Here is a 24761-nt window from a genome sequence, read left to right on the forward strand (position 1 = left end):
CTTAAAGTGGCAGTGCTACAGTTTATCTAAAAATAATGAATGGGTGTAATAATGATAATAATGATAATAATGATAATAATAATAATAATAATAATAATAATAATAATAATAATAATTATTATTATTATTATTATTATTAAGCATTATTATTAAATGTTAGAATTAACTTCTATTTATTATGTGCAGTAAACCAGCAAGCTTACACTACATACCCCGGTACAGTAGGTGGCGGCATGCAGCTAAAACCAACCCAAACCTCCATGAAAGTAAAAGATGAAGATGCCACTTCCTGGCCGTGCTTAGCAACAACAATAACAACAGCAGCAGCTGCAGCAGCACCACCACAGTGCAGTTGTCATTAAACATTATAGTCTATTGAATTCCAGTTGGAACAAGATGGGGACTTTTTCATGGTGGGTTCAGAGGTATGTAGCAAATAATGAACTTTTAATTTCTAATTTTTGTCTCCCCAGTGTAAGGTCATTACACACCGGCGAATATGCGAATATACGCAAAATTCGGACTCGTTCCGAATAATTAAAAGACGCTTTTTCGCTTCGCTTTTTCGCTCCATGTAAGCTTGCATTGACTTTATAGGGTTTTTAAAAAATGTATATTATTCGCATGAAAAATTCGCCCCCGGTGTGTGTAAGGGGCTTATTTAAGCTTCAATGTAGCATTGTACTGCTAGTTGATGCTAAACTGCTAAACAGAGTCATGTCAGCCTGTTGTTGTTGTGATTATGACTATTATGCTCTATGGTACAGTGGGGTATCATAGAGATTAAGGTATAGGATGCAGACTGTACAATCGTGGAAACCTCACTTGTCCAAAACTTGGGTTACTTTTCAGGATAAAAAAAAATAATAGCCCTAGAATGGCTGTGATATTACATACATTTCATGTATTTTTGGAATACATGAAATGTAATGTAATACCACAGCCATTCTAGGGCTAGATCAAGTAGGGCATTAATTTATGAAAACACACAAAAAGATTAAATATGGAGATAAGAGGTTTCTGCCAGACAGCAACGATATAACATTATGTGTTCAAGTTAATCCTCCTCCTAGTTCAGGGAGATGGGGAGAGCAGGGATTCTCAAACCTTTTCATTCCAAGGACCCCCAGTTTGATATGCATTATTTTCTTTTATTTTTATCTCTGGGACCCCAATCTACACTGTAAACTCCTCATTACAGCTAGTGTAAGAGTTACAGACCCGCAAGGGTCCATTTGGTTCCTAACTAAATAATGTTGCTGCTGTGCTGGCTCTCCTTTTTCTGCATACAGTACTTCCTAATTATCTCCTTTTTTTTAACGATTGAATTTACCCTGTGGGATCACTACGATTATTTTTGGGCGGTGAAACCGCCCCTATAAGTGAGGTTTGGATATTTGTACAACAAATCCTGCGCTGTGATTGGCCAAAAAAAAACCTGCCTAACCCTGCACCGTGATTGGCCAATCACAGTCTATTCAGGACTGTGATTGGCCAGTGTCACATGACACATGTGCATAGCCCTATATAATAAACCATAACTTAAAAAAAAACATAAATTGGTTTTTTTTAAGTTATGGTTTCTTCCATCATAAAGAGTGTTTCAATAAATGTATTTATTTTTTGTACATGATTGGTTGACTCCATTCAGTATCGTGATTAGCTAGCAAGACACCGCCCACTTCACACAGGGTGTGATTTTGTATTTATTTATCAACAAATTGACAAAAAAAAAAATCCAATAGGTTTTTTTTTTACAAAGAAATAAATTGATTTGTCTGATTAATCACTTAAGCCCTATATTAATCTATAATATATTATATTTACTTCTTTTGTTTTATACATCCATAATGTCATTGTATAATTGTGTTCCCTTTGCTTGATGTTCTGTGTAAAGCATTGGTTCTCAAAGAGGGGTCCGGGACCCCCCGGGGGGGGGGGGGGGGTGTACCAAGCTATTGTTTTTTTGTTTTTTTTTAATCCCTAGCACAAAATATCTTTCGGATGGGGGTCCGCAGCCAAATACATATAATTTTGGGGGTCCTTGACATGGAAAAGTTTGAGAACCACTGGCGTTAAGCACATTGAATTGCCTTGTTGTTCCTCGGAGCACAGGTCTCCGCCAGGTCAGGTAAGTTATTGTGGCCTCCTGGTGGCGCTATAATAGGCCAATGTGAAAAGGGTGGCATTTCTTCCTCGGCCTAGTGGGAATGTGCGTGCAAATTTTCACGGAAATCGCACGCCGCGTTCATGATTTCAGACATTTTGTTCAAAACGGACCAATCCTGCAAACTTTGGAAGTCAACCTTAGTCAATCAGGATGGAATATGAAATATCGGACAGATGCGTCTTGATCACATGACTATAGAGATACTGTGTACCGATTTCTGTGATGTTTGGATAAAATCTGAAGGATTAATATCCAAAGATGTATTTGACATAAGTCGGCCTCCTGGTGGCGCTGTAAAAAGCAGATGTGAAAAATGCAGTGCAGATGTTTTTCCTTGGCCTCTAGGGAGTAGGCGTGCAAAGTTTCACGCAGATCGGTGCAGTTATAGTTAAAAATGCAAATCGGCCTGTTATAGCGCCACCATGAGGCTGATGTGAAAAGTTTTAAGTGCCATTTCTTCCTCGGCCTAGTGGGAATGTGCGTGTGCAATTTTATGCAAATGGCAAGCTGCGTTCATGATTTGAGGCAGTTTGTTCAAAACGGACCAATCCTGCAAACTTTGGATGGTAACCTTAGCCAATGAGGATGGAATATGGGAAATCGGACAGATCAGGGTTGATCACATGACTATAGAGATACTGTGTACCGATTTGCATGAGGTTTGGTTAAAAACTGTAGGAGTAATGGGAAGAAATGGGTTTTGCACAAATCGGCCTCCTGGTGGCGCTATAACAGGCCCATGTGAAAGATTTGAGGCAGAGGTTCTGAATTGGCATCCAGGGAGTGTGTGTGCACAGTTTCGCAGCGACCGGGCCAACGGTGCCGGAGATTTGGTGCTAACACACAGACAGGACACACGGACGGACGGACGGACACACGGACGGACGGACACACGGACGGACGGACAGGGGCGAAAACATACTCTCTCGCCATGCCTTTCGGCCTGGCGGAGACAATAAAATTGCCTTGCCTTGCCTATAGGATGAAGTTCTAGCGCCGGTGAATATTGTCGTGAGAATGGACATAAAAACATAAAACCTACAATGATGCTTTTTCTTTCCTATTGCCAACTACAGCCCCTAGAGTTCTTCTACTGAAGGCATCGGAATGTGAAGAGATCTTTGATGGCAATGATGAGAAATACAAAGCAGTTTCCATCAGTACAGAACCTCCAGCGCACATCAGGTAGGTTCTGCCTCCCCTGTAGTAGAGCTGAGCGTTGTAAAACAAAATCTAATATCGCAATATGTTGGACCAAATGCATCTATCGATATTGTAACAATAATTTATTTATTTTGTAGATGGGCTATTTTAGCCTTTTTTTTTTTTTTTTTTTTTTTTTTAAGCAAGATTTATTCAAAGAGTACACATGACATTGTATTCAAATTTGCAAAAATTGAAACAACTCTTCGGTTTTACATTTTCTCCCAACAACTCCCACCCACCCCTCCCCACAGGACCGGACATACAAACAACAATACATGTACATAAACAAGATCAAATAAATAAAGTAGGATACATAGTTAAAAGACAGGAACAAAAACAAAAACAAAAACAAACACAAAACAAACACAAAAAACACAAAATTCTGTTCAAGGGAACGAGGAATAGATTAGAATTTGAGAAGGAAGAGGAGAAGAAAAAAGGAATTATCAATGATAATAGCAGTGATGTATATAAAAACAAATATACCAATAAAATGTGAAATATATAATAAAAAAATAAAATAAAATAAAATATATATATATATATATATAATAATAAAACTGTATACGCATTTATATAAGTAATGAGCTGAATTAGCTCATTCCGTGACCTTCACAATACCTTAAGTTATGCATCTTGCACCAAATAGAGATCCGCACCACCAAAGCACCCCAGTACCATGTGTTTTCAGTCAGGTGATAATGATTGTAATCTGCTTACATATGATATTAATGGTTGCCAATAGATATAGAATTTGTCAGAGGATCCTCGAATTGTGAATTTAATTTTTTCAAGCTTCAGAAAAGACATAACATCAATCAGCCATGATTTAGCCGAGGGAGGGGGCTCTGCTTTCCAATGTAAGAGTATCCTCCTGCGGGCAATTAATGAAGCAAAAGCAATAACAGTAAGTTGTTTTCTGGTAAGGACTACATCCTCCTCAGGGATCCCAAAAATCGCTATTTGAGGGCACGGCAGAATGGTTGTCTCCAACACCTCGGACATAACATCAAAAAAGGTTTTCCAGAACGTAGACAGTTTGGGGCAAGACCAGAACATGTGGGACAGGTTTCCCGGTGATTGTGAACATCTATCGCAACTGTCCACTACACTAGGATATATTTTAGATAACCTTGTTTTACTATAGTGAGTTCTGTGGAGAACTTTAAACTGGATAAGGCTAAGCCTCGCACAAGAGGAGGAGGAATTAACCCTCTCCGTTGCCCGCTCCCACCAATCATCTGAAAAGGTGATCCCCAGTTCGGCCTCCCAACCCATCTTGATCTTTTCCAAGCCCAGGTCTCCACGAGGGATAGCTTCATAAAGATATGAGACAACACCTTTAGCCAAACTTGTTGCAGGAAGGAAATGTTCAATACCTGAACGAGTGGGTAACTGAGGGAATATTGGAGAGTGGGTTTTTACAAAATGGCGAACCTGAAAATATCTAAACCGGTCAGATGGTCGTAGGTTATAGATTTCACACAAGTCTCCAAATTCGGCAAAATGACCCTCTACGTACAAGTCTCGCAGGCAGGTTAGACCCTCTCTACCCCATGCAGCAAACCTAGAGTCCAGTTTAGCAGGTAGAAAAAGATGATTATTACAGATGGGTGCTGACATGGAAAGTAAAGACCATCCAAACCTCTTCCTAATCTGACCCCAGATCTTAAGCGATGAGACAACAATCGGGTTAGCACTGTGTTTTGACGGCACAAAGGGGATAGGACTACAAACTAGAGCTTCGAGGGAAGACGACACGCAAGAGCTGGCCTCAAGCCTACACCAGCAACTTTCAGGCTCACTAATCCAGAGAACGATTTTGTGAATGTTAGCAGCCCAATAGTAATACATAAAATTTGGAAGGCCCAATCCACCCTCAGCTCTGACTCTCTGCAGTAAAGACAGTTTGATTCTCGGAGTTTTATTCTCCCAAATAAAAGAGGAAATAGTAGAATCTAATTTAGTGAAAAACGATTTAGGGAGAAATATGGGGAGGCATTGAAAAAGATACAAGTACCTAGGCAATATGTTCATTTTAATGGACTGCACTCTACCAGCCAGAGAAAGGGGCAGAGTGTTCCACCTCTGTAAGTCAGCTTTGACCTTAGTTGTTAAAGCAGTAAAGTTTTGTTCCCGAAGAGAGCCGAAAGATTGGGTAACATGTACGCCCAAATATTTAAAGCCATTACTTGCCAAATGGAATGGCTGGAGGGATTGGGAGATGTGACGGGCCAAATCATTAATCGGAAAGCACTCACTTTTTTGTAAATTTAATTTGTAACCAGAAAAGCTTCCAAAAGAGTCAAGAAGGGATAAAATGTATGGAATACTGGGCACTGGATCAGATATATAGAGTAACAAGTCGTCTGCATAGAGGGACACTCTATGCTCAATACCCCCTCTCCTTATCCCAGAGAACAGAGTGTCAGCCTTCAGCGCTATGGACAATGGCTCGATGGCGGCGGCGAAGAGCAAGGGGGACAAAGGGCAACCTTGGCGAGTCGCGCGTGTAAGTGGGAAAAATGTAGAGCGAGAATTACTGGTTGTAACACAAGCCTGTGGGTTAGTATAAAGTAAACGTATCCATGACATGATTTTTTCCCCAAAACCAAATTTCTCCAGCGTAAAGAACAAGTACCTCCACTCTACTCTATCAAAAGCCTTCTCCGCGTCCAACGAAATTACCACTTCCGGCTTTATTCCAGAACTAGGGGAATTAATGATGCTTAATAGTCTGCGAACATTTGCACATGAGTGACGATTTTTAATGAAGCCTGTCTGGTCTTCAGATATTACTGTGGGAAGGACATTTTCCAGTCTGCCAGCCAGCACCTTAGCCAATATTTTTACATCCACATTAAGGAGTGAAATTGGACGATACGAAGAGCAACACGTGGGATCTTTATCCTTCTTGAGTAGAAGAGAAATGGAGGCTTGAGTTAGGGTTGGTGGTAAAATACCCTTTTGTAATGAGTCCTCAAACATTTCCAGGAGCAGGGGGGATAATTGGTCTGAAAATTTCTTAAAGAATTCTACCGGGTAGCCATCGGGGCCCGGAGACTTCCCGCTCTGCATCAACTGGATAGCAGATGTAATCTCGCCAAGCCTCAACGACTGATCTAGACTGTGACAATCTTCTGGAGAAATTTGGGGAACCGTTTGTTTTGAAAAAAAATCTAACATTACCGAAGTGTCCTCTGACGCTTGGGATGTATAGAGTTGGGAATAAAATGATGTGAAAGCATCATTAATTAGTTTTGGGTCTGTAGTCAGTGATCCCAAGTCATCACGAATCTGTGAAATTGATTGTGAGGCCAACCTGCCCTTCAACTGGTGGGCAAGAAGTCGTCCCGCCTTATCCCCATGTTCATACAAAGCGCCGCGAGATCTGAGAAGGAGCCGCTCTGCATCTCTAGTTGTTAAAAGGTTGTATTCTGTCTGAAACGTAACTCTGTCCCTGTAGAGTTCTGGGGTCGGATCAATGGCATAACGGCGATCAATGTCTGTGATGAGAGCCATCAGTTCTCTCTGTCTCACAGAACGAAGCTTGTTGGCATGTGCTGTATACGAGATTATTACACCGCGGACATTAGCCTTCAATGTCTCCCATAACAATGAAGGTGAGGTTTCACTATTCTTATTAGTCATGAGAAAGACATCAATAGCTTGTGAGACAGTTGTACAAAACTCATCAGATGAGAGCATGGCAACATCTAACCTCCAAACGCGAGTCTCTCTGGGCTTAGATTTAAAAGTCAGATCAAGGATCACAGGGGCATGGTCTGAGACGGTTATAGCAGAGTAATTAGCTGAGACCAGGGAAGGCAACAGGGCCCTATCAATAAAGAAGTAATCTATACGTGTGTAAGAATGGTGTACATGAGAAAAAAATGAGAACTGTTTTACCGTTGGGTACAGAAATCTCCATGGGTCGATGCAGCCACACTGATTCATGAACGTGGAAAAGGTTTGAGACATCTTGGAGGGCACGGCAGTTCTAGAACTAGATCTATCAAGAAGGTTATTTATAAAAAGATTCAAGTCGCCTGCCAGTATCAAGCGGTGAGTGTTCAAATTAGGAAGTGAAGACAAAAATCTTTTCATAAAGTTAACATCATCCCAATTAGGTGCATATACATTAACAAGAACAACTGGGGTCTGATATAGTGACCCAGTTACAATTATAAAGCGACCATACGAGTCTGAGATAGTAGAAGTAGAAGTAAACTGTACATTCTTATTAATCAATATAGCTGTTCCCCGTGTTTTAGTGTCAAATTTGGAATGAAAAATTTGTCCAATCCATGGTCTAGAAAGCCTCATCTGGTCTGCAGTGCGTAGATGTGTTTCTTGAAGAAATGTAATGTCAGCTTTAAATTTTTTAATGTGGTCAAAAACCTTAGCCCTTTTAACTGTCCCATTAATACCACCAACATTCCAAGAAAGGAACCTGACTGCGTTCCCTTTCAAATTAATGTTAGTCATAGTGCGATGCTATTGGGGTGTGCAGATCTCCTAACAGTGATATTCCAAATTGAGTAACGGTGCAATGAAGTACTTGTCAAGGTGAAGGCCAATACAGAAACAAGACTAGAAATCAAAATTACATAGAACATTTTGTAATGGAAGGACACAAAACAATAAAATAAAAGCAGTGCAAAAAATATTACGTGGTAAAAAAGAAAAAGAAAATCAAAAACGTTGTTCAATCCAGCCACCCGTTCCCCCGTACCACCCACTTCCACCCCCCACCCACGCCTCCCTAAACCCCAAACCAAAAATTGCTGAAAAAACAGCAAACCCAAAGGAATGCCTTTGAGTCCTATGGAGGCCATTCAGGATAGACCACTCTCTACCTACTTCCACCATATCCCCACAAACATTAAACATTGTATTTGTCCCTGTATCAAGAGTATTTATGTTGAGTAAATCAATGAACGGAGAGCCTTCAAGGCATATCAAAAGAAACAGCGGTAGGGATAATTTTTTGTATTATTGTATAAATTGTTCAAACATTACTGCCATACTGGACAGGGCCAATTAGGAATTATCTTGAAGTGAGAGCCACATTGGAAATAATGTGGCTTATGTAACACACTCCAGATTACCTATTGGCCTATAAGACCACCACATTGAAACCTATAAAGAGCCAAAAATAGCTTTGGGCCCAGCAAAAGCTTGCCACCTTAAATAATGTCAACTTAATTAACCAGGCTATCGTTCATGGCCTACTCACATAATATTAAGGAACAAGTCACTAGACACAAGAAAAGAGGAAAAAAAGAAAAAGAAACCAAAAACCACTGACAACAAAACTTGTCAGACCCACTACCAATGAATCGAGGTGTATTAAACCTGCGGAAACGACTGCAAACATCAGAAAGGTGTTCTAGTCCTTGTCAGAACAGCCAAGCAACAAAAACAGATAATAATAATAATAATAATAATAATAATAACAGCCCAATCAAACGATGCCATCGGACGTTCTATTCATTCAGTAAATAAGAACAATGGAAAAATTAAAATAAAAACCAACAGAATAAGAACCTAGACTATATATAAAATAAAATGAAAAAGGTAATAATGACAATAGAGTGAGCAGAGGGAAAACAATGAAATATACTGATAACTTCATCTATCAGAAAAAAGAAAACAGACAAAACAAAACCATAACAGTTATTAGGTTGAAAGACATTTGGTTAACTGAACCCACAAATTAGCAGCTACAGGCACTGGTAATATAAATTCCCTGCCAACATTGCACAAGCTTGAAAATAATAATAATACTAACTCAACCATTTCAAATGTGCAAACATAATTTCCCTTAAAATCCAATAATTAGAGTCAAAAAGATAAACTCCAGGAAGAAAAAAGGGGGGAGGCAAAAAACAAAACAAAAAAGTTGACAGTATGCATGTTTAGATGAAAAAAGTATTCAAGAATTGAGTCCATGAGAAAAAGAGAGAAAAAAAAAAAAAAGGCGAGGCAGTGAATTCCAATGACACTCACAGGCATGCAGCAGCGGGCGGGCGCGCGCGCGCGCGCGCACGCGCCCCGCGCGCCCCGGGCCACAAGACCGCACAATAGGTCCCGCGGCCCGGGGCGCGCGGGGAACGACCGCGCGCGCGCACGCCCCCGCCACAAGACCGCACGAAACCATCATCCCAGTCCCCCACTCCCCTCATTGTGTGATCCACTCACTCGACTGGGAGCCCGGGAGTGAGTCACTCCCAGGCACTCATGTCCATATTTCACGTAAAGTCCAGAGGATATAGGAGTGTAATCATCGCAAGAACAGAGAGAAAAAGAGAGAGGGGGAAAAAAAGGGGGGGGAAACGAAAAACACTGACAGCATATTTGTCATACAATTCTTATTAGGTATTGGCTGAGAAAGTATTTCCAAATACATTTAAAAATAAATACACATTTTTTTTTTTTTTTAAAGGGTTTCGTCCATGAGAGGGAAGAGAGAAAGAAAGAGAGAAGAGGAAAAAAAAAAGAGAGACGAAAAAAGAAGGGGGAGAAAGAGAGAAAAGAAAAGAAAAAAGAGGCAACGTACAATAGTTTCCAGAGATGCGCGCGTGTGTGTGTCCGCGCGCGCACCCGCGTGCGCGCGCTCATTCATTCAACCAAACTGTATTTTGTTATGCTTTGATCTACTCATCATTCAACCGAACTGTATTCTTGTTATGCTTTGATCTACTCACTCATGTCTCCATTGTCTCGGCATGTCCCGACAGTCCCAAAACAAAAGACAGTGTAATGTCCGCGACCGGGACTAACCAGTGTCTCCTCCATAGCCCTGGATGAAGCTGGTAGCCACTGAGGGGGACCCGAGCCATTTCCTCTCGCCACCCGGGAGCGTTATGCGTAGTTTTGCGGGGAAAAGTAGAGACGGGCGGAGGTCCATCTTGTAGAGCTCAGCCATCTGGGTCTTGTACTCGCCACGCTGCTTCAGCACCTCCGCAGTGTAGTCTTCATAGAACCTGATTTTATGGCCACGATAATCCAAGGAGCCGCCGCGCTTACGTGCCTCATGCATGATCAATTCTTTGATCTGGAAACGATGAAAGCAGACGATAACACTGCGTGGCTTGTCCTTGGCACCTGGGTGAAAAGCATTAACGCGATGAGCCCTACAAAGCTCGGGGGGGGAGGATAAGACCTGGTCACCAAAAACATCCACAAACAGTTGAGAGAAAAAGGTTGTGGGTCGCGGACCCTCAATTTTCTCGGCCAAGTTGACTATACGGACGTTTGATCTCCGACTGCGTCCTTCCAAATCTGAAAGTTTAATTTTCATTGATTTGTTGTCTTGCAGTAGCATAGCATTAGCTGCCTCCAGCTGTTCAAGTCGTTTTGCAATCGCCTCGGCGTTGGATTCAAGATCTGATATGCGCTGGCCTTGGTTATCGGCTGTGGCTTTTATGCCATCCAGTTTCTTCTCCAGGGTATCAAACGATGTTTTAATATCCAAAGCGAGCGCTGATCTGAGTTGGTCAAGTAATGTAGATATATCCGCCATTGTTACAGGGGCCGGATTGTTGTCGTCGTCCTCAGTTTCCTTGCCAGCACCGGGCAGTTTGCTTTTTTTCACCGTCGGCATCGTGTAGGTTGATAAATGGTTTCAGAAATTATTTAACACAAAAAAAAGTAACTTTGTACACGGTAAAACAGGGCTAAAGTTGGATTTAAAAGTTTGTCAGTGGGAGCCGGCGAAATGTGCGTCTACACCATCTTCCTGCTCATGCGCACTCCCCAATGTTGTATTTCTTTGCTAATTTTCTTTCATCTCAGCCTTTTTTTTTTTTAAACAAATATTGAAAGTATAAAATAGGGGTTAAAGTTGTACAATGCAAATTCACAACTAACGATTTTTAGCAACCTCTGCTGGTCACTACCGTCACTGCATACAATTTCCGTAATCCTCGATTACCCAGAATTCCATTCGTTTTCACCGGAAGCCGGAAGCGTTTCAAAAAGCGATCTTTTAATTGTTTTATACTATCTACGGATCGTTTCTCTTAGCCAGTGGAGCATTAGTTACCATGAGCTGTGCTTTCTTTTTCTGTTCTTTTTCGATCTTCCAATCCTACATTATCTTAAAATCAGCGTGAGGTTCCTTTTTGTTAATAGCGCGGTAGTTCCTGGCCAAACAGGAAACCGTTGCGGTAGTTCCTGAGGACGTCGGCCACGACGTCATGACGTTGGCCAGGAACGTCATTTTCCCGGGAAAGTCCCCCCCGTACACGTTCAATAGAAAATATATAAATAAAAGGCTTCCGGGGGTGAAATTCACGGAGTGGGTGTTGTGAAACTTTTGCCACTCGCAAAAGATATACAATTTAACTTTAGTTTTGTTGAAAACGTTACCTAGTATTACTTTAAGTGATTAAAACCATGAATGACTATATTTGGAAAAAAATCGAAAACTGAAAAAATCTAATCAAATACAAATCAAATAAACAACGTACCCCAGACATACAGACCGATTTGTAGACCGCTAGCCTCGCACGGAACAATGCTCTTACCCTGCCTCGTCCAACTTAGGTCTTTTATATCAGAAAAACACTTGGGAGTCTTTGTATGTCTCATCTCCTATTCTAAGTAGGGATGCATGCTATATAGGTTTTCATATCGGTATTGGCAATATCTACCTTAAAAATACAATGTCGTTATCTAACCGATATATTTTTTAAAAAATGCGGTTTTAGCTATTATTTTATTTGATAATATGTTTGAATGTGAAGCTGACAAAGCCTTGTGTGATGATGAAGGCTGTAGATTCAATCAGTGTTTTCAGCGGAATCTTTCAAAATTGTCAACAAGTCGGACAAATGAAAATACTACATTTACATTGTTTATGTTCAGATATGGGCCAAAATGTCAATATCGTGCATCCTTTGTTTTGGAATACAGAGGCGTTGCTTTTTCACAGTCAGTGTTTTTCAGAATGGAAAAAAAAATGGAACTTGTTATTATACAGATAATATTGACATTGGTAAATATAATTTATCGACTATAACAGCAGTGTTCACATCGGTAACGGACAGAAATTTCACATCGGCGCATCCCTAATTCTAAGATACAGTACCATATAGAACAATCCGCACAAAGATAAGAGTACAATAGTCTGTTGACCACTTGAACCCTAGCATCCCTATTCTAGGCCGGGCATTCAGCGAAAATAGGCAATCTACTGTACAAGCGGGGGACCCCGGTCAACTAAGTATATAGCTTTTGAGTGTCTAAAGTGTGTATGTTAAAAGTTATTTCTTCTTTTAGCTTTGATGATGATGATGATGACCCTACAGTAAACCAAACAGAAGTGCTGCTCCCCATTCATCTAGACATGGAGATAGATGGACACAAACTTCCAGATGCCTTCACATGGAAGATGAACGGTATAAACACTCAATATCACTGCTTCAACTAGTTTCAAAACAACCAATTCATGGTTTACTTTCTACTCTTAGTTTTGTGCCAAATCAGACTAGGGAGTTTCTAAAGACTGATTTATACTTAGTTGCACATCCGTTTTGTGCACTGAAAACAGCTCTAAATTATTAATGGTGCAGTGAGTGATTTGTTTTTCTTTTTTGTTAAAATAAGTGTTAGATAGCTCTGTATTCTGATAGTAGTCATTGAGTGTTTGTTCAGTAACAGGAGTCTCTCCCCGTCTCAATTCAATGAGAGGTTACACTGATTATTCAGTCAGGAGATATAACTCATACAGGATACAAATTTGAAGAGATAACACAAAGAAGTGAGCAGACAAAATCACAACTGGTACACTATAAAATGTAATAATAATAATAATAAACTCCTGATTGGAGGAAATTGGCAGCCACCTGAAGATGTATTTTCTCAATTTATTTGAACAATTAGTCTCAGACACACAGACGGACAGATTCAAAGACTGACAGACCCATTTATAGACATTGCAACTCCAACAGAGGGTGGCCTTTCATTGCCGGAGGTGCTTATGTTTCATGACGTCATGCACTAAGCGGCCTATTTTTCTGGTTGAATATCTGGTTGAAATCAGGTTAGACCAGTGGTTCCCTGAACGGGTCGTGGACCCATTTTATGGGTCGCAAGTACATATCCCTATAATACCCATATAATATACCTATATTTTTATTATTATTTCAAAATGAAAAAAAGAAATGAAAAAATTCAGGGAATTGTTTTTTTTCAAGAATTAAATAAATTAAAACATTTCAGAATTTTTCACTGTTAAACAAGGCTCTAATTCATAATGTATTTTTGTGAGTTTGGGTCCCGGGGAGACAAATGTATGTATCTTTTGGGTCTTGAGAGAAAATGTTTGGGAACCACTGGTTTGGACGGTCCTGGAGACGTTCGTTGGATGCCTCAGTCTCAGTGAAGACATGGAAGAGGGACAGAGAACCAGGTGTTTTACATCCCGGCCTAAAGCCCCAGTGGTGTCCTAAATGCATTGTTACGGATCAATTCAACATTTTATGTCAGGCTACTTGAAGTCTCTCAAGTCAGACAACTCTTCCATTATCAAATGCTACAGATATTTTAATTGTATATTACTAGAAGTTTGGCCCGCTGCGCGTGCCTCCCATCTAGCGTGAAGTAGCTTGTTTCACGGGCAGAATCAACCTCACTTTTGGTCCCGCAGAAGGGTTGTTTACAGACATGAAGACGATAGCGTGGGTAATAATGTTTTGTTTGGGATGTACATGGCACGAAAATGACGGACATATTAGCGTGACTGTGGTGGGAATAGGGACATTTCCACGGTGACTGCAAAGACATAATGTGTAAGTACTATGAGACATTTTTGGCTGATGCTAAACGCTGTGCTAAAGGGTTTCCCCTTCCGGTGTGGTCGCTACTGTGCCAAAATATTATTGGAAGAAAATAATTATGCTCCAAAGAGGCAAATGTATTAACAAAACAATGCGTAAATGAAGCGCGCACGTTGTGGCTAGTGTTGTAGTGACATGTGATATGTTGTTGTTGTGTTGATACCGAAACAATGAATTGGCATCACCGGGGCACAGGAAGGGCTGACTTTTCGCAAATGTAATATAGGATTGTGAACGGAAATGACAAATGGATGACAGTTAACGACTTTCAGGAGGCTTAGTTACTGAAATATGTTTTTGTATTTCCGTTTCTGCTAGGCAGCAAGCTAGCCCTGTCGGCTGAAGCATTTGCAAATTGTGTGAGCTAATTATCTGTTTGGAGGGGCTAGGCTACTTGTAAACTGTACTGTTGTTGTTTGTTATCAATAAAACATAAAAACACATACACATAAAAACTATGTACACAAAGCAATCACACCCAGTGTGAAGTGAGTGGTGCCTTTGATGAGTTAATTTAATTAAGCTATGTGAACTAGAGGAACAATGTTAAATCCCTGTCCATTCATTTCAAGGCTGCTCAACAGGAACACAGAGTGGGCGGGGCTTAAACAATTACAGCCTGTCCCTATTGGCCGTCTAAGAGCACATAGCAAGTTTGGGAAGTTTAGCATGCTGGGAACTGGAGTTATGGCTGTTTAATGCCCAGCCAATAGGAACACAGAGGGGATGGGGCTTAAGCAATTACAGCCTGTCCCTATAAGTGTACTTAGCAAGTTTCGGAAATTTAGCATGCTGGGAACTGGAGTTATGGCTGTTTAAAGCCCAGCTAATAGGAACACAGAGGGGGCGGAGCAATGGTGCGCCATGGTCCCTGGTGTGGCTATTGTGATGGCAGATCCCTGACCAGTGTTGGTGGCAAGTTTGGTGCAGATAGGAGCAACGGTGCGCCTCGCAGGTGTGTGTTTGTGTGTGGGTGCGCGTGTGTGCGCAGTGCTGGCTTGTGTGTGTGTGCACAGTGCGCCTCGCAGGTCCGCATGTTACACGTGTGTGTGTGTGTGTGTGTGTGTGTGGGTGCGTGCGTGCTGCACTCTTTGCGTGCAAGTGTGCTGAGCCAGCCTGTGTGTGTGTGTGTGTCTTTAAGTGGCGCATGTGTTGCACTGTCTCTTGTTTGTGTTGAATTAGTGTAACTGGTTGCATCTTTGTGTTGCAATCAGCTGCAGCTGTTGAGGCCGTACTCATACATACGGACATACAGACAAACACACTCGTTCAGGTGAAGGAGTGGTTGGCACCCCTCAAAAAGTAATATTATTAGTACTCCTTACATATTTGCTGATGCTACTAACTTTTTGAGTTGGGAGCATCAGTGCAAAAAGAAATTAAAAAAGAGAAAGTACCATTATTCATTTGTTGGATAAAGTAACAAAGTATATGAATTCCACTTTTCCAAATCTGTATTTTGAAGCCTGATCAGTTCAGTTCAGTTCTCAGAAACACCTGTACTATCCTATAGTTAACGGTTTGGTCAGTCTAAGCAAGTGATACCTCATTTTGTACATGGAAAATGGAAGATAGAAATAATTGATTTAAATATTAGGAATTCACTATAATGTTATTTTTCTTCTCCTAGACACCGTGCACGTGGTTGTGTGCAAAGAGGAGGTTTCTCCCGAACAGGAGAGGAGCCCTAGTGTGCTCCAGGAGGAACCAGAACCTCCACACATTAAAGAGGAACAGCAGGAGCTACTTCAGAGACCAGAGGAGCCTGATGGGTCAATGTTACTAGCAGTGAAAAGTGAAGATGATGAAGACATCTCTTCACACTGTTCTGAAGTTGAAATTGAAGTTGAACTTGAATCTGACAATGAAGTCACTGAAGACAGTGATGAGTGGGAGGAGACTAGTGGAGGTCAGTCAGCTTTATACACACTGTAATCACACATGACACTAAATGTGGAAGGACACATATTATTGTCATTGAGCAACAAGCTGAACAAGCAGGCTAAATGTAGTTGTCCAGAGTGTGGCTAAAGAAAACCTTAAATTGTGAATTTTCTGATGATACATACAGAGGACAAATATTTTTGTTGTGAAGTTTGCATCAAAAGCTATTCTTAAGAAACACAATACAGGAAAGAAATCAGTAAATTGTGAAGTTTGTTGCAAAAATAAAATCTTAAAATAGGACATTATAAGTTACACATGAGGACTTGGGGAAAAAAATTGCAAAAAAGGAAAAAAATTACTATGTTGCAAGTCATGGGGATTCATACAGGGGAGACATCTGTTAATTGAAGTGAGTGATCTTGTTTTTTGTTTTTCTCTAGCTGCCAGAATGAAACGGAAACTAAGCTAGTAAAAACAATGAAAACTATTTACATAGAAAGACAAACAAACATGTCAATAAAAAAAATCCAGTTGACAGACAGACACCTGACTTCACAACATAATCCAAGTCATGTCATGTAATAATTTGACATAGCGTCACGATTTCTTATATTGTCAAACTTTTCTCCTTCCTAGGTGATATATCTTATCCATCTCCCCCTGTGACCCCTATGGCATCTAACAGTCCTGCTGCCAAGTCTCAACACCCACAAAGAGATGAACCTTCCACTTCTCTTCTCGTTGGTGTTGTTTCAGCCAACATCGACGGTAACTAACGAGGGCCGTGGTTCCTGAGACTCACTATTTTGAAAATGGTTCAACATCACTGAATCTCTCTTTTTTTCTGTTTTGTTGAAAGGGAAGCTTGTCACAATGTGTCACAGACAGAAATGGTGGAATATTAGCTAATTTGAGGGAATCCCAACATTTTTACCTGATACTTAAGTAATGAGACATGAGAGCGTTATATCAAGGTTATTGGCACAGCTGTGCTGTGGCATAAGCATCACCCTGCTCTTATACAACATTTACCAACAAAATATAACATATAATGAAAATGTATTCATATTGTTGGGTAATTAACTCTCAATAAGAAACATTAAGCTAGTGTCATCTTAATTTCCTTATAAATACATGGAGTCTGACTGAGCCAACCAGCCAACTTGAGCTAATCAGCTAAAGAGAAATTGTTATTTCACAAACTAATAATTATAATAATGTGTGTGCCCGTGTGGAACGTGGGAAAAGGTCTACTGTAGGAGGAGATGAGTTTCAGTATGTATGCACCAGTGGCTGCTATGTATAAATCTGCATTACACCTCGAGAACTGTAACAACCAAACCTTTTAATTTAAGTGGCTGGTTCCGGAGGGATTTTTGTTTCAAAAGTGCCATGTTATTCTTATGACCGGGATTTGAGAGCCCAAGCTCAAATCATTAGTTATTACCACCACTATCAATAAAAATGATACATTTAGTAAGAGCAGCAACAGCACTATCTGCACATAAAAACAACTTTCACTGGAGCAACTTTCACTTTCCTTGTCGTCCTACTGGGCCAGTAGTGATGTAATCATCCTGTTATACATCAAACATGTTGTTTAATACTCATCAGGTTGGCCCTGATCGACTGTGAGCAAATCAGAAGGTTAAAAATGTGATCTTTGACCCGCTCACACTATAGGATAATCCTGCAATATAATCTCTCTCGATCAGCCTCGAACAGGGAAAAGCCCTCTGGTATTCGGGAGGGTTTTCCTGACCACAAATCACCCTGATTATCCTGCAGTGTGATCCCAGCTTTAGCCAATCGGCTACAGAGAAGGCAGGGTTAAATACTTCCCTTCAAATGGCCTAGTCTGCTCTGATTTCGATCTGGAACACATCATTATTATGTGAATGTTTTGTCCATCCTTTTCATGTCATTATAATTAATCTGTTGCACAGATGATGGAGTGTGAAGTACACATGTTTAACCCCCCCCCCCCTCTCTCTGTGTCTTTCTCTAAGGAGTGAGGTCCCAGTCTTCCCAGAGTCAGGTCTTCTTTTGTTCTGGGTGTCCATACGCCTTCACATCTCAGGTCTACCTCTATAGACACATAAAGAGGGACCACAATGACCTCTACTGCCAAATGCTGAGGTGTGGACAGATCACCTCAGAGGCCTGTCAGCAAATCAACAGCTCTGTAACCAGCCAATCGATAAACGAAAAGCCTCCAAGGCATATCAAAAGAAACAAAGGTAGAAATAATTTTAAGTATTATTGCATACAGTAAATTGTTCAAACATTACTGCCATACTGGACAGGGCCATTTAAGAATTATCTTGAAGTGAGAGCCCCACTTGGAAATAATGTGGCCTACGTATCACGATCCAGATTACCTATTGGCCTGTAAGACAACAGCATTGTTGAAACCTATAAAAGAGCCAAAAATAGCTTTGGGCCCTGCAAAAGCTTGCCACTTTAATAATGTCAACTTAATTAACCATGCTACCGTTCATGGCCTACTCACATAATATCAAGGAACAAGTCCCTAGACAAAAGAAAGAAAGAAACCAAAAACTACTGACAACAAAACTTGTCAGACCTACTAATGAATCGAGGTACATTAAACCTGCAGAAAGAAAGACTATAAACATCAGAAAGGTGTTCAAGTACTCTGCTCTGATTTTGATCTGGAACACATCGTTATATGAATGTTTTGTCCATCCTTTTCATGTCATTATAATTAATCTATTACCCAGATGATGGAGTGTGAAGTACACATGTTTACCCCCCCCCCCCCCCTATGTGTCTTTCTCTAAGGACTGAGGTCCAAGTCTTCCCAGAGTCAGGTCTTCTTTGAGTGTCTCGAGTGTCCATACGCCTTCACATCTCAGGTCTTCCTCTATAGACACATAAAGAGGAACCACAATGACCTCTACTGCCAAATGCTGAGGAATGGACAGATCACCTCAGCGGCCTGTCAGCAAATCAACAGCTCTGTAACCAGCCAGAAACAAGGAGACACAGATGAACCGAGATCTTACAGTCATCAACAGCTTACCAAGACTTTAACTCAACCAGGAGAAGTGGAGACTTACACAGACTCCCTGAATTACACAGGAAAGAAAACACACATCTGTAAACATTGTGACAAGAGTTTCCGTCGGATATCTGACCTGAAGACACACAAACGTGTCCACACTGGAGAAAAACTTTTCCACTGCAAACATTGTGACAAGAGTTTCAGTTGGTCAGGGGACCTGAAAAGACACCAGCTTGTCCACACTAGAGAAAAACCTTTTCACTGTAAAGAATGTGACAAAAGTTTCAATGAGTCAAGCTGTCTGAAGAAACACCAGCGTGTCCACACTGGAGAAAGACCTTTCCCCTGTAAACAATGTGACAAGAGTTTCAAGTTGTCTGGTCATCTGAAGTCACACCAGCTTGTCCACACTGGAGAAAAACCTTTCTACTGTAAACATTGCGAAAAGAGTTTCGGTCACTCTGGTGCCCTGAACAGGCACCTGCGTATTCACACTGGAGAAAAGCCTTTCCAGTGTATACATTGTGACAAAAGTTTCATTGAGACAGGTGCTCTGAAGACGCACCAGCGGGTCCACACTGTGAAGAAAAACCTTGCAACAGTAAACGCTGTGACAGACTGTCAGTGAGTCAGGCGACCTCCAGGGTGTACCCAGTGGTGCGTGCTGAGCCCTCTCCTCTTCATAGATTGAGCTGCAGTGGAAAGGGTCAGCAAGTTCAAGTTCCTCGGTGTGCACAACTCGAGGAGGAGCTTAAGTGGGACACATACCCCACGCATGTGAGGATAAATGCTCAGCAACGAGCAACTAAACTGGTTTCGTCACCTGAAGAAGTTCAGAGTAGGCACCCAAGGTTGCCTACCGTCAAGGGCAAGACCACAAGGTTTATGAACAGCTTCCACCTGGCTAGAACAAGGCATTGTCAACCAGGCTGGCCTCGGACTTTCACTGGTTTACCTGTGAGAGTTAACTGCTCTACGTGAGCCGGTCACTATGCTGGCAATGGACTTTTCCATTTCCTTCCTTGTGTTCTTTTTACTCTGTCGACTGCACTAGTGGAAGTTAATCTTTTTTGTGGACTATGTGGTCGAACCTGACAAATGCGCTGGTATTCTTTTCCCACCTTGATTTCTAATATCATGCTTAGTATTACATGCTGCTAAGTATGTTGTTGCATCTTATGTCTAACCTCATGTACATACTGTACCGGATGGATATGTTATGTGTATGCATATATCTTTGTTGATTTCCTTCTTTTCCCCTTGCTGCCCCCCTCACCCCCTTCTTCTCTTTCCTCTTCCTGTAAATAGCTTTATAATATAATATTATATTAATAATATTAAATATATAATATTTATTTATAATAAATGATAGAGCGTGTACAAAAACATTTTTAAACCTGTAAATCTGTGATGTGACAATAAATTCTGATTCTGGAGAAGAAGATGAGATAAAATTTCATTACAGCTGGCTACTCATCTAAATCTGCTATTTTAACCACAATATAAAGTGCTTTGCAGTAATCAAAGCGGGTGATAATAAAAGCGTGAATAACCTTTTCAACATCAAAATCAGACCCAGACCGGAGCAGCAACCTGCAAAGCAAATTGATCCCAGTTTAAATTATTTACTTACTTATTTATTTATGTGTGCCACATGATGTGTAACCAAGTAACTCGAGCATAATTATATTCTGAGTTAAACGCAAGTTGCCGGTAACGCATCGATTATGGCTCGCAACCGGCATAAGGTAAAAAAAAAAAGAAACCAGTCCTGTTTTTATTATTATTTTATTATTAAATATAATGCTTTGTTATTATTACTAGTGTTATCAAGTAGACTACTTAGGTGATAGTACTTGAAGTAGTATCATTAATTATCAGTATTGAGTATTATTTATTCATCATACTACATACTCCGGTACAGTAGGTGGCGTTGTGCACGGGTTGCAACCATAACCCACCATTAAAGTAAAAGAAGAAGCAGCCAGTTACTTTACAGTGTTGCCATGTCCTGTTATTATAAGAAACTTTGGGCTTGTTTTTCTGTAAATTTGCTTTGAAATATTGGTAGTTGAGGAGGGTTGTTGTTTCTAAAGTGTAGTTGCTTATTTAGGCTTGTTTCCTAATGTTGTTTAAACCAGTGATTCTCAAACATGTTCATGTCAAGACAAGGACCCCCAAATTAGTATAGATTTGTCCGTGTACCCCCATCCGAAAACCTTTTGTGCCAGGGACCCCCGTACAAGATTTTAGTTGTTAAAATGTTCGCTCATACTAGGACATGACGTATGTTGGCAGAAGAATATAAGTTTAAAGTGCTCATGTGTTAGCCGCTTCTCCATCTATTGTGCTTGTTTTCATAGACCTGGTTGCTTATTTCTCTCGCAGAATCTGGCAACATTGCGGAGTGTTGCGCACAGTAACCAAAATCACAACGCACAATGTTGTCATTAAACAAAACATTAGAGCAGAAGCCTTTTAAATTCCAGTTGGAACAAGATGGAGACTTTTTCATGGTGGGATCAGAGGTATGTAGCAAATAATTAACCGTTTTTAATGTTTGTCTCCCCGGTGTAAAGTTTCAATGTAGCATTTTCCTGCTAGTTGATGCTAAACTGCTAGCTGTAGAAGGGGTCATACCTATGTTCCCGGGCCCGGACCTGTTCCCCCACTAAGGTTATGGTACACAGGGACTTTCAGCACTATACCCCGTAGACACTCCAAACATGTACAAATTGAAAATAAAGGTGCTTAGCGCCACGCTCCAAATGTTAACTCTCGGTACGGGGTAGTAGTTTAATGTAATAATCCATATCTTTCAATAAAGAAATGTTTTAATGCCGTCTGTGGCCGATTCTGTCGGAAGTTCCCAATTGGCGGTAGTGACGCGCCCATCTGCTGAAACCCGGAATTACACTCAATGTAAACAGGAAGTAAACGAGGGTGAAAAATTAAAACACTTCTTTATTGAAAGATATGGATTATTACATTAAACTACTACCCTGTAGCGAGAGTTAGCATTTGGGGCGTGGGGGTAAGCACCTTATTTTCAATTTGTACATGTTTGGAGTGTCTACGGGGCATAGTGCTGAAAGTCCCTGTCTCCATGGGGGGTGAACCCTACAACTCTCGTAGATTGAAAACGTCAGAATCATAAATACGTCTACGAGAGTTGTATTCTACAGCTACTAAACTGCTAATGTTAGCAATGTTACAGTCATTCAAGGTTTGAAACACAAATAGTCCAGCTAACAATAATAACAATAGTAATAACTGTAACATTCTAACTATTTACATCTCTATTTATTTCATGTCACTGATGATGTGACTGGACAATTGAAGATAGTGAATGTTATCTAAATTTAATTCACTAAACGGTGAGTAATAGTTATAGGGCTGCAACCATTGACTACTTTTTTGATGAATCAAAACACAATTTTATATCAATGTCCTGTTACATCAACACATCAATTTGAAGAAATAAAATCCATTTAGCAAAGCCCATCTTCAAGCTCACAACATGTCGGGACAGGGCTCATTTTCATCTAAAAACTTTTTATTGGCAAGCCTTTTCTATAGTAGCCAAAGATTTCTCACCCCTTTTATTCTTACTTTTTAATTGTGTTTATTAACCATAGTTATTGTGAAGCACATAGAGAAACAGCTGAGAAACACCATCATTAGTGTGGTTGCCCAAATGGGCAACCAGACTATTGTTTTACAGAAACTTTATTCTTTCTTTATTTATAGATAAACAATATTTCTAACCGTATCACAGCCCACAGTTTATTTTTCCCAATTTAGTGTCATATGTCAAAATGACCGGCTTCACCGGGAATCGTGTGCTTGTATTTTGCTAGGAGATTGGTTGCATAGTTTTATTGATATTGATTTATTAGTGCATTAAATTTCCCCATCCACTTTAATGAAAAAGTGAAAAAACTCAAATTCAAGTATTTTTTTCTCTGAAACTGTAAGAGCTAGAGTTACCAGATTTGGTGGGGAGGTTCATGATTTAGTCCGAAATTATTTAAAAAACACATTACACCAGTCGGCCTCATGGTGGCGCTATAACAGCCCACTTTACGTTTTTGGCCTATAACTTTTGAACCGTAGGTCCTAGAATAAAAATCATTTTCCCCCTAGATTCCTTGGGTCATGACGCAACTCCCCATATAGGCCACGCCCATTTGCGTCAGGATAGATTTTCCGCCATTTTGAATTTTCTTCAAAACACACTTTTAGCTCCTCCTCCCACATATTTGCTCCAAATTTCACAAAAATCAGTACACATAATCTCTGGACCCATGCGATAATCTGGAGTGAAACAGAATTTTGATAGTTCTTGCCGTTCGTCCGTAAATGGCTTCCAAAATTAGAGGGAGGGGCCCGTTTTACAAAAAAGCCCACAAATCACGAACAAAACGTCCAGTCAATCCCAAATTTAAATCACATGGCGAGGGTGGTTTACTCAACAAATCTCCAAAAGCATTTCCACTTTGATCCATAGGGGGCACCACAAATGCTCAAAATGTAACCTTTTGATGCAAAAACCATATGTTGATGTTTCTAGATAAACTGTATTTCGGGCTGCTACTTCTCCCACAGTTTTTTTTGCCCAATTTTGTGCCATATGTCAAAATGACCGGCTTCACCGGGAATCGTGCGCTTGTACTTTGCTAAGAGATTGGTTACATAGTTTAATTGATATTGATTTATTAGTGCATTAAATTTTCCCATCCACTTTAATGGGAAAATGAAAAAATGCCCATTCAAGTATTTTTTTCTCAGAAACTGTAAGGGCTAGAGTTACAAGACTTGCAGGGGAGGTTCATGATTTAGTGCGAAATTATTAAACAAAATTATACACCAGTCGGCCTCATGGTGGCGCTATAACAGCTCCCTTCACGTTTTGGCCTATAACTCTTGAACCGTAGGTCGTAAAATAAATTTTGGATTCCTTGGGTCATGACGCATCTCCCCATATAGGCCACGCCCATTAGCGTCAGGATAGATTTTCCGCCATTTTGCATTTTCTTCAAAACAAACTTTTTGCTCTTCTTCCTTCAAATTTTGTCCAAATCTCACACAAATCGGTACACGTGATCTATGGACCCATGCGATAAATATATCCAAACGGCATTTTGATAGTCATTACCGTCCGTAATTGACCGGGAATCGTGCGCTTGTATTTTGCTAAGAGATTGGTTAAATAGTTTAATTTATATTGATTTTAATTTATATTGATTAAAAAAGGCCACAAATCACGAACGAAACGTCCAGTCAATCCCAAATTTGAATCACATGTCAAGGGTGGTTTACTCAACAAATCCCCAAAAGCATTCCCACTTTGATCCATAGGGGGCGCCACAAATTTACAAAATGTAACCGTTTGATGCAAAAACATGTTTTTTTGGGGCGATCAGTTCTCTCAAAAAGAAAAGCAAGTGATCTCCCGATTTCGTGCCATATGTCAAAATAACCGGCTTCACCAGGAATAGACTGCTTGTACTTTGCTAAGAGATTGGTTACATAGTTTAATTGATATTGATTTATTAGTGCATTAAATTTCCCCATCCACTTTAATGGGAAATGAAAAAACTCAAATTCAAGTATTTTTTTC

The 24761-nt window shown here is 40.4% G+C and overlaps 3 protein-coding genes across 3 annotated transcripts in view; 2 read left to right on the forward strand and 1 right to left on the reverse strand.

Moving 5' to 3' along the window:
• The window catches only part of gemin5 (gem (nuclear organelle) associated protein 5), an 851612-nt gene that overhangs the window by 212375 nt on the left and 614476 nt on the right, over positions 1-24761 (reverse strand). The window lies entirely within an intron of this gene.
• On the forward strand, positions 318-19978 carry LOC308089752 (uncharacterized protein). Its single transcript, XM_080434655.1, has 7 exons — positions 318-425; positions 3247-3355; positions 12665-12783; positions 15854-16132; positions 16747-16878; positions 18120-18350; positions 18916-19978. Exons 3-7 carry the CDS (start codon positions 12732-12734, stop codon positions 19764-19766), a joined length of 1545 nt encoding a protein of 514 aa, XP_080290781.1. The 5' UTR covers positions 318-425; positions 3247-3355; positions 12665-12731; the 3' UTR covers positions 19767-19978.
• Positions 21541-24761, forward strand: part of LOC308090881 (uncharacterized protein) — a gene marked incomplete at its 3' end in the record, with an annotated part of 14793 nt that continues 11572 nt past the window's right edge. Inside the window, exon 1 of the mRNA XM_080436155.1 lies at positions 21541-21666. Within this exon, the coding sequence (XP_080292281.1) occupies positions 21580-21666 (87 nt within the window). The 5' untranslated portion in view covers positions 21541-21579. The remainder of the gene's footprint in view (positions 21667-24761) is intronic.

This window comes from Gymnoscopelus braueri, assembly GCF_963280865.1.
Source record: "Gymnoscopelus braueri genome assembly, chromosome: 8".
Taxonomy (NCBI): domain Eukaryota; kingdom Metazoa; phylum Chordata; class Actinopteri; order Myctophiformes; family Myctophidae; genus Gymnoscopelus; species Gymnoscopelus braueri.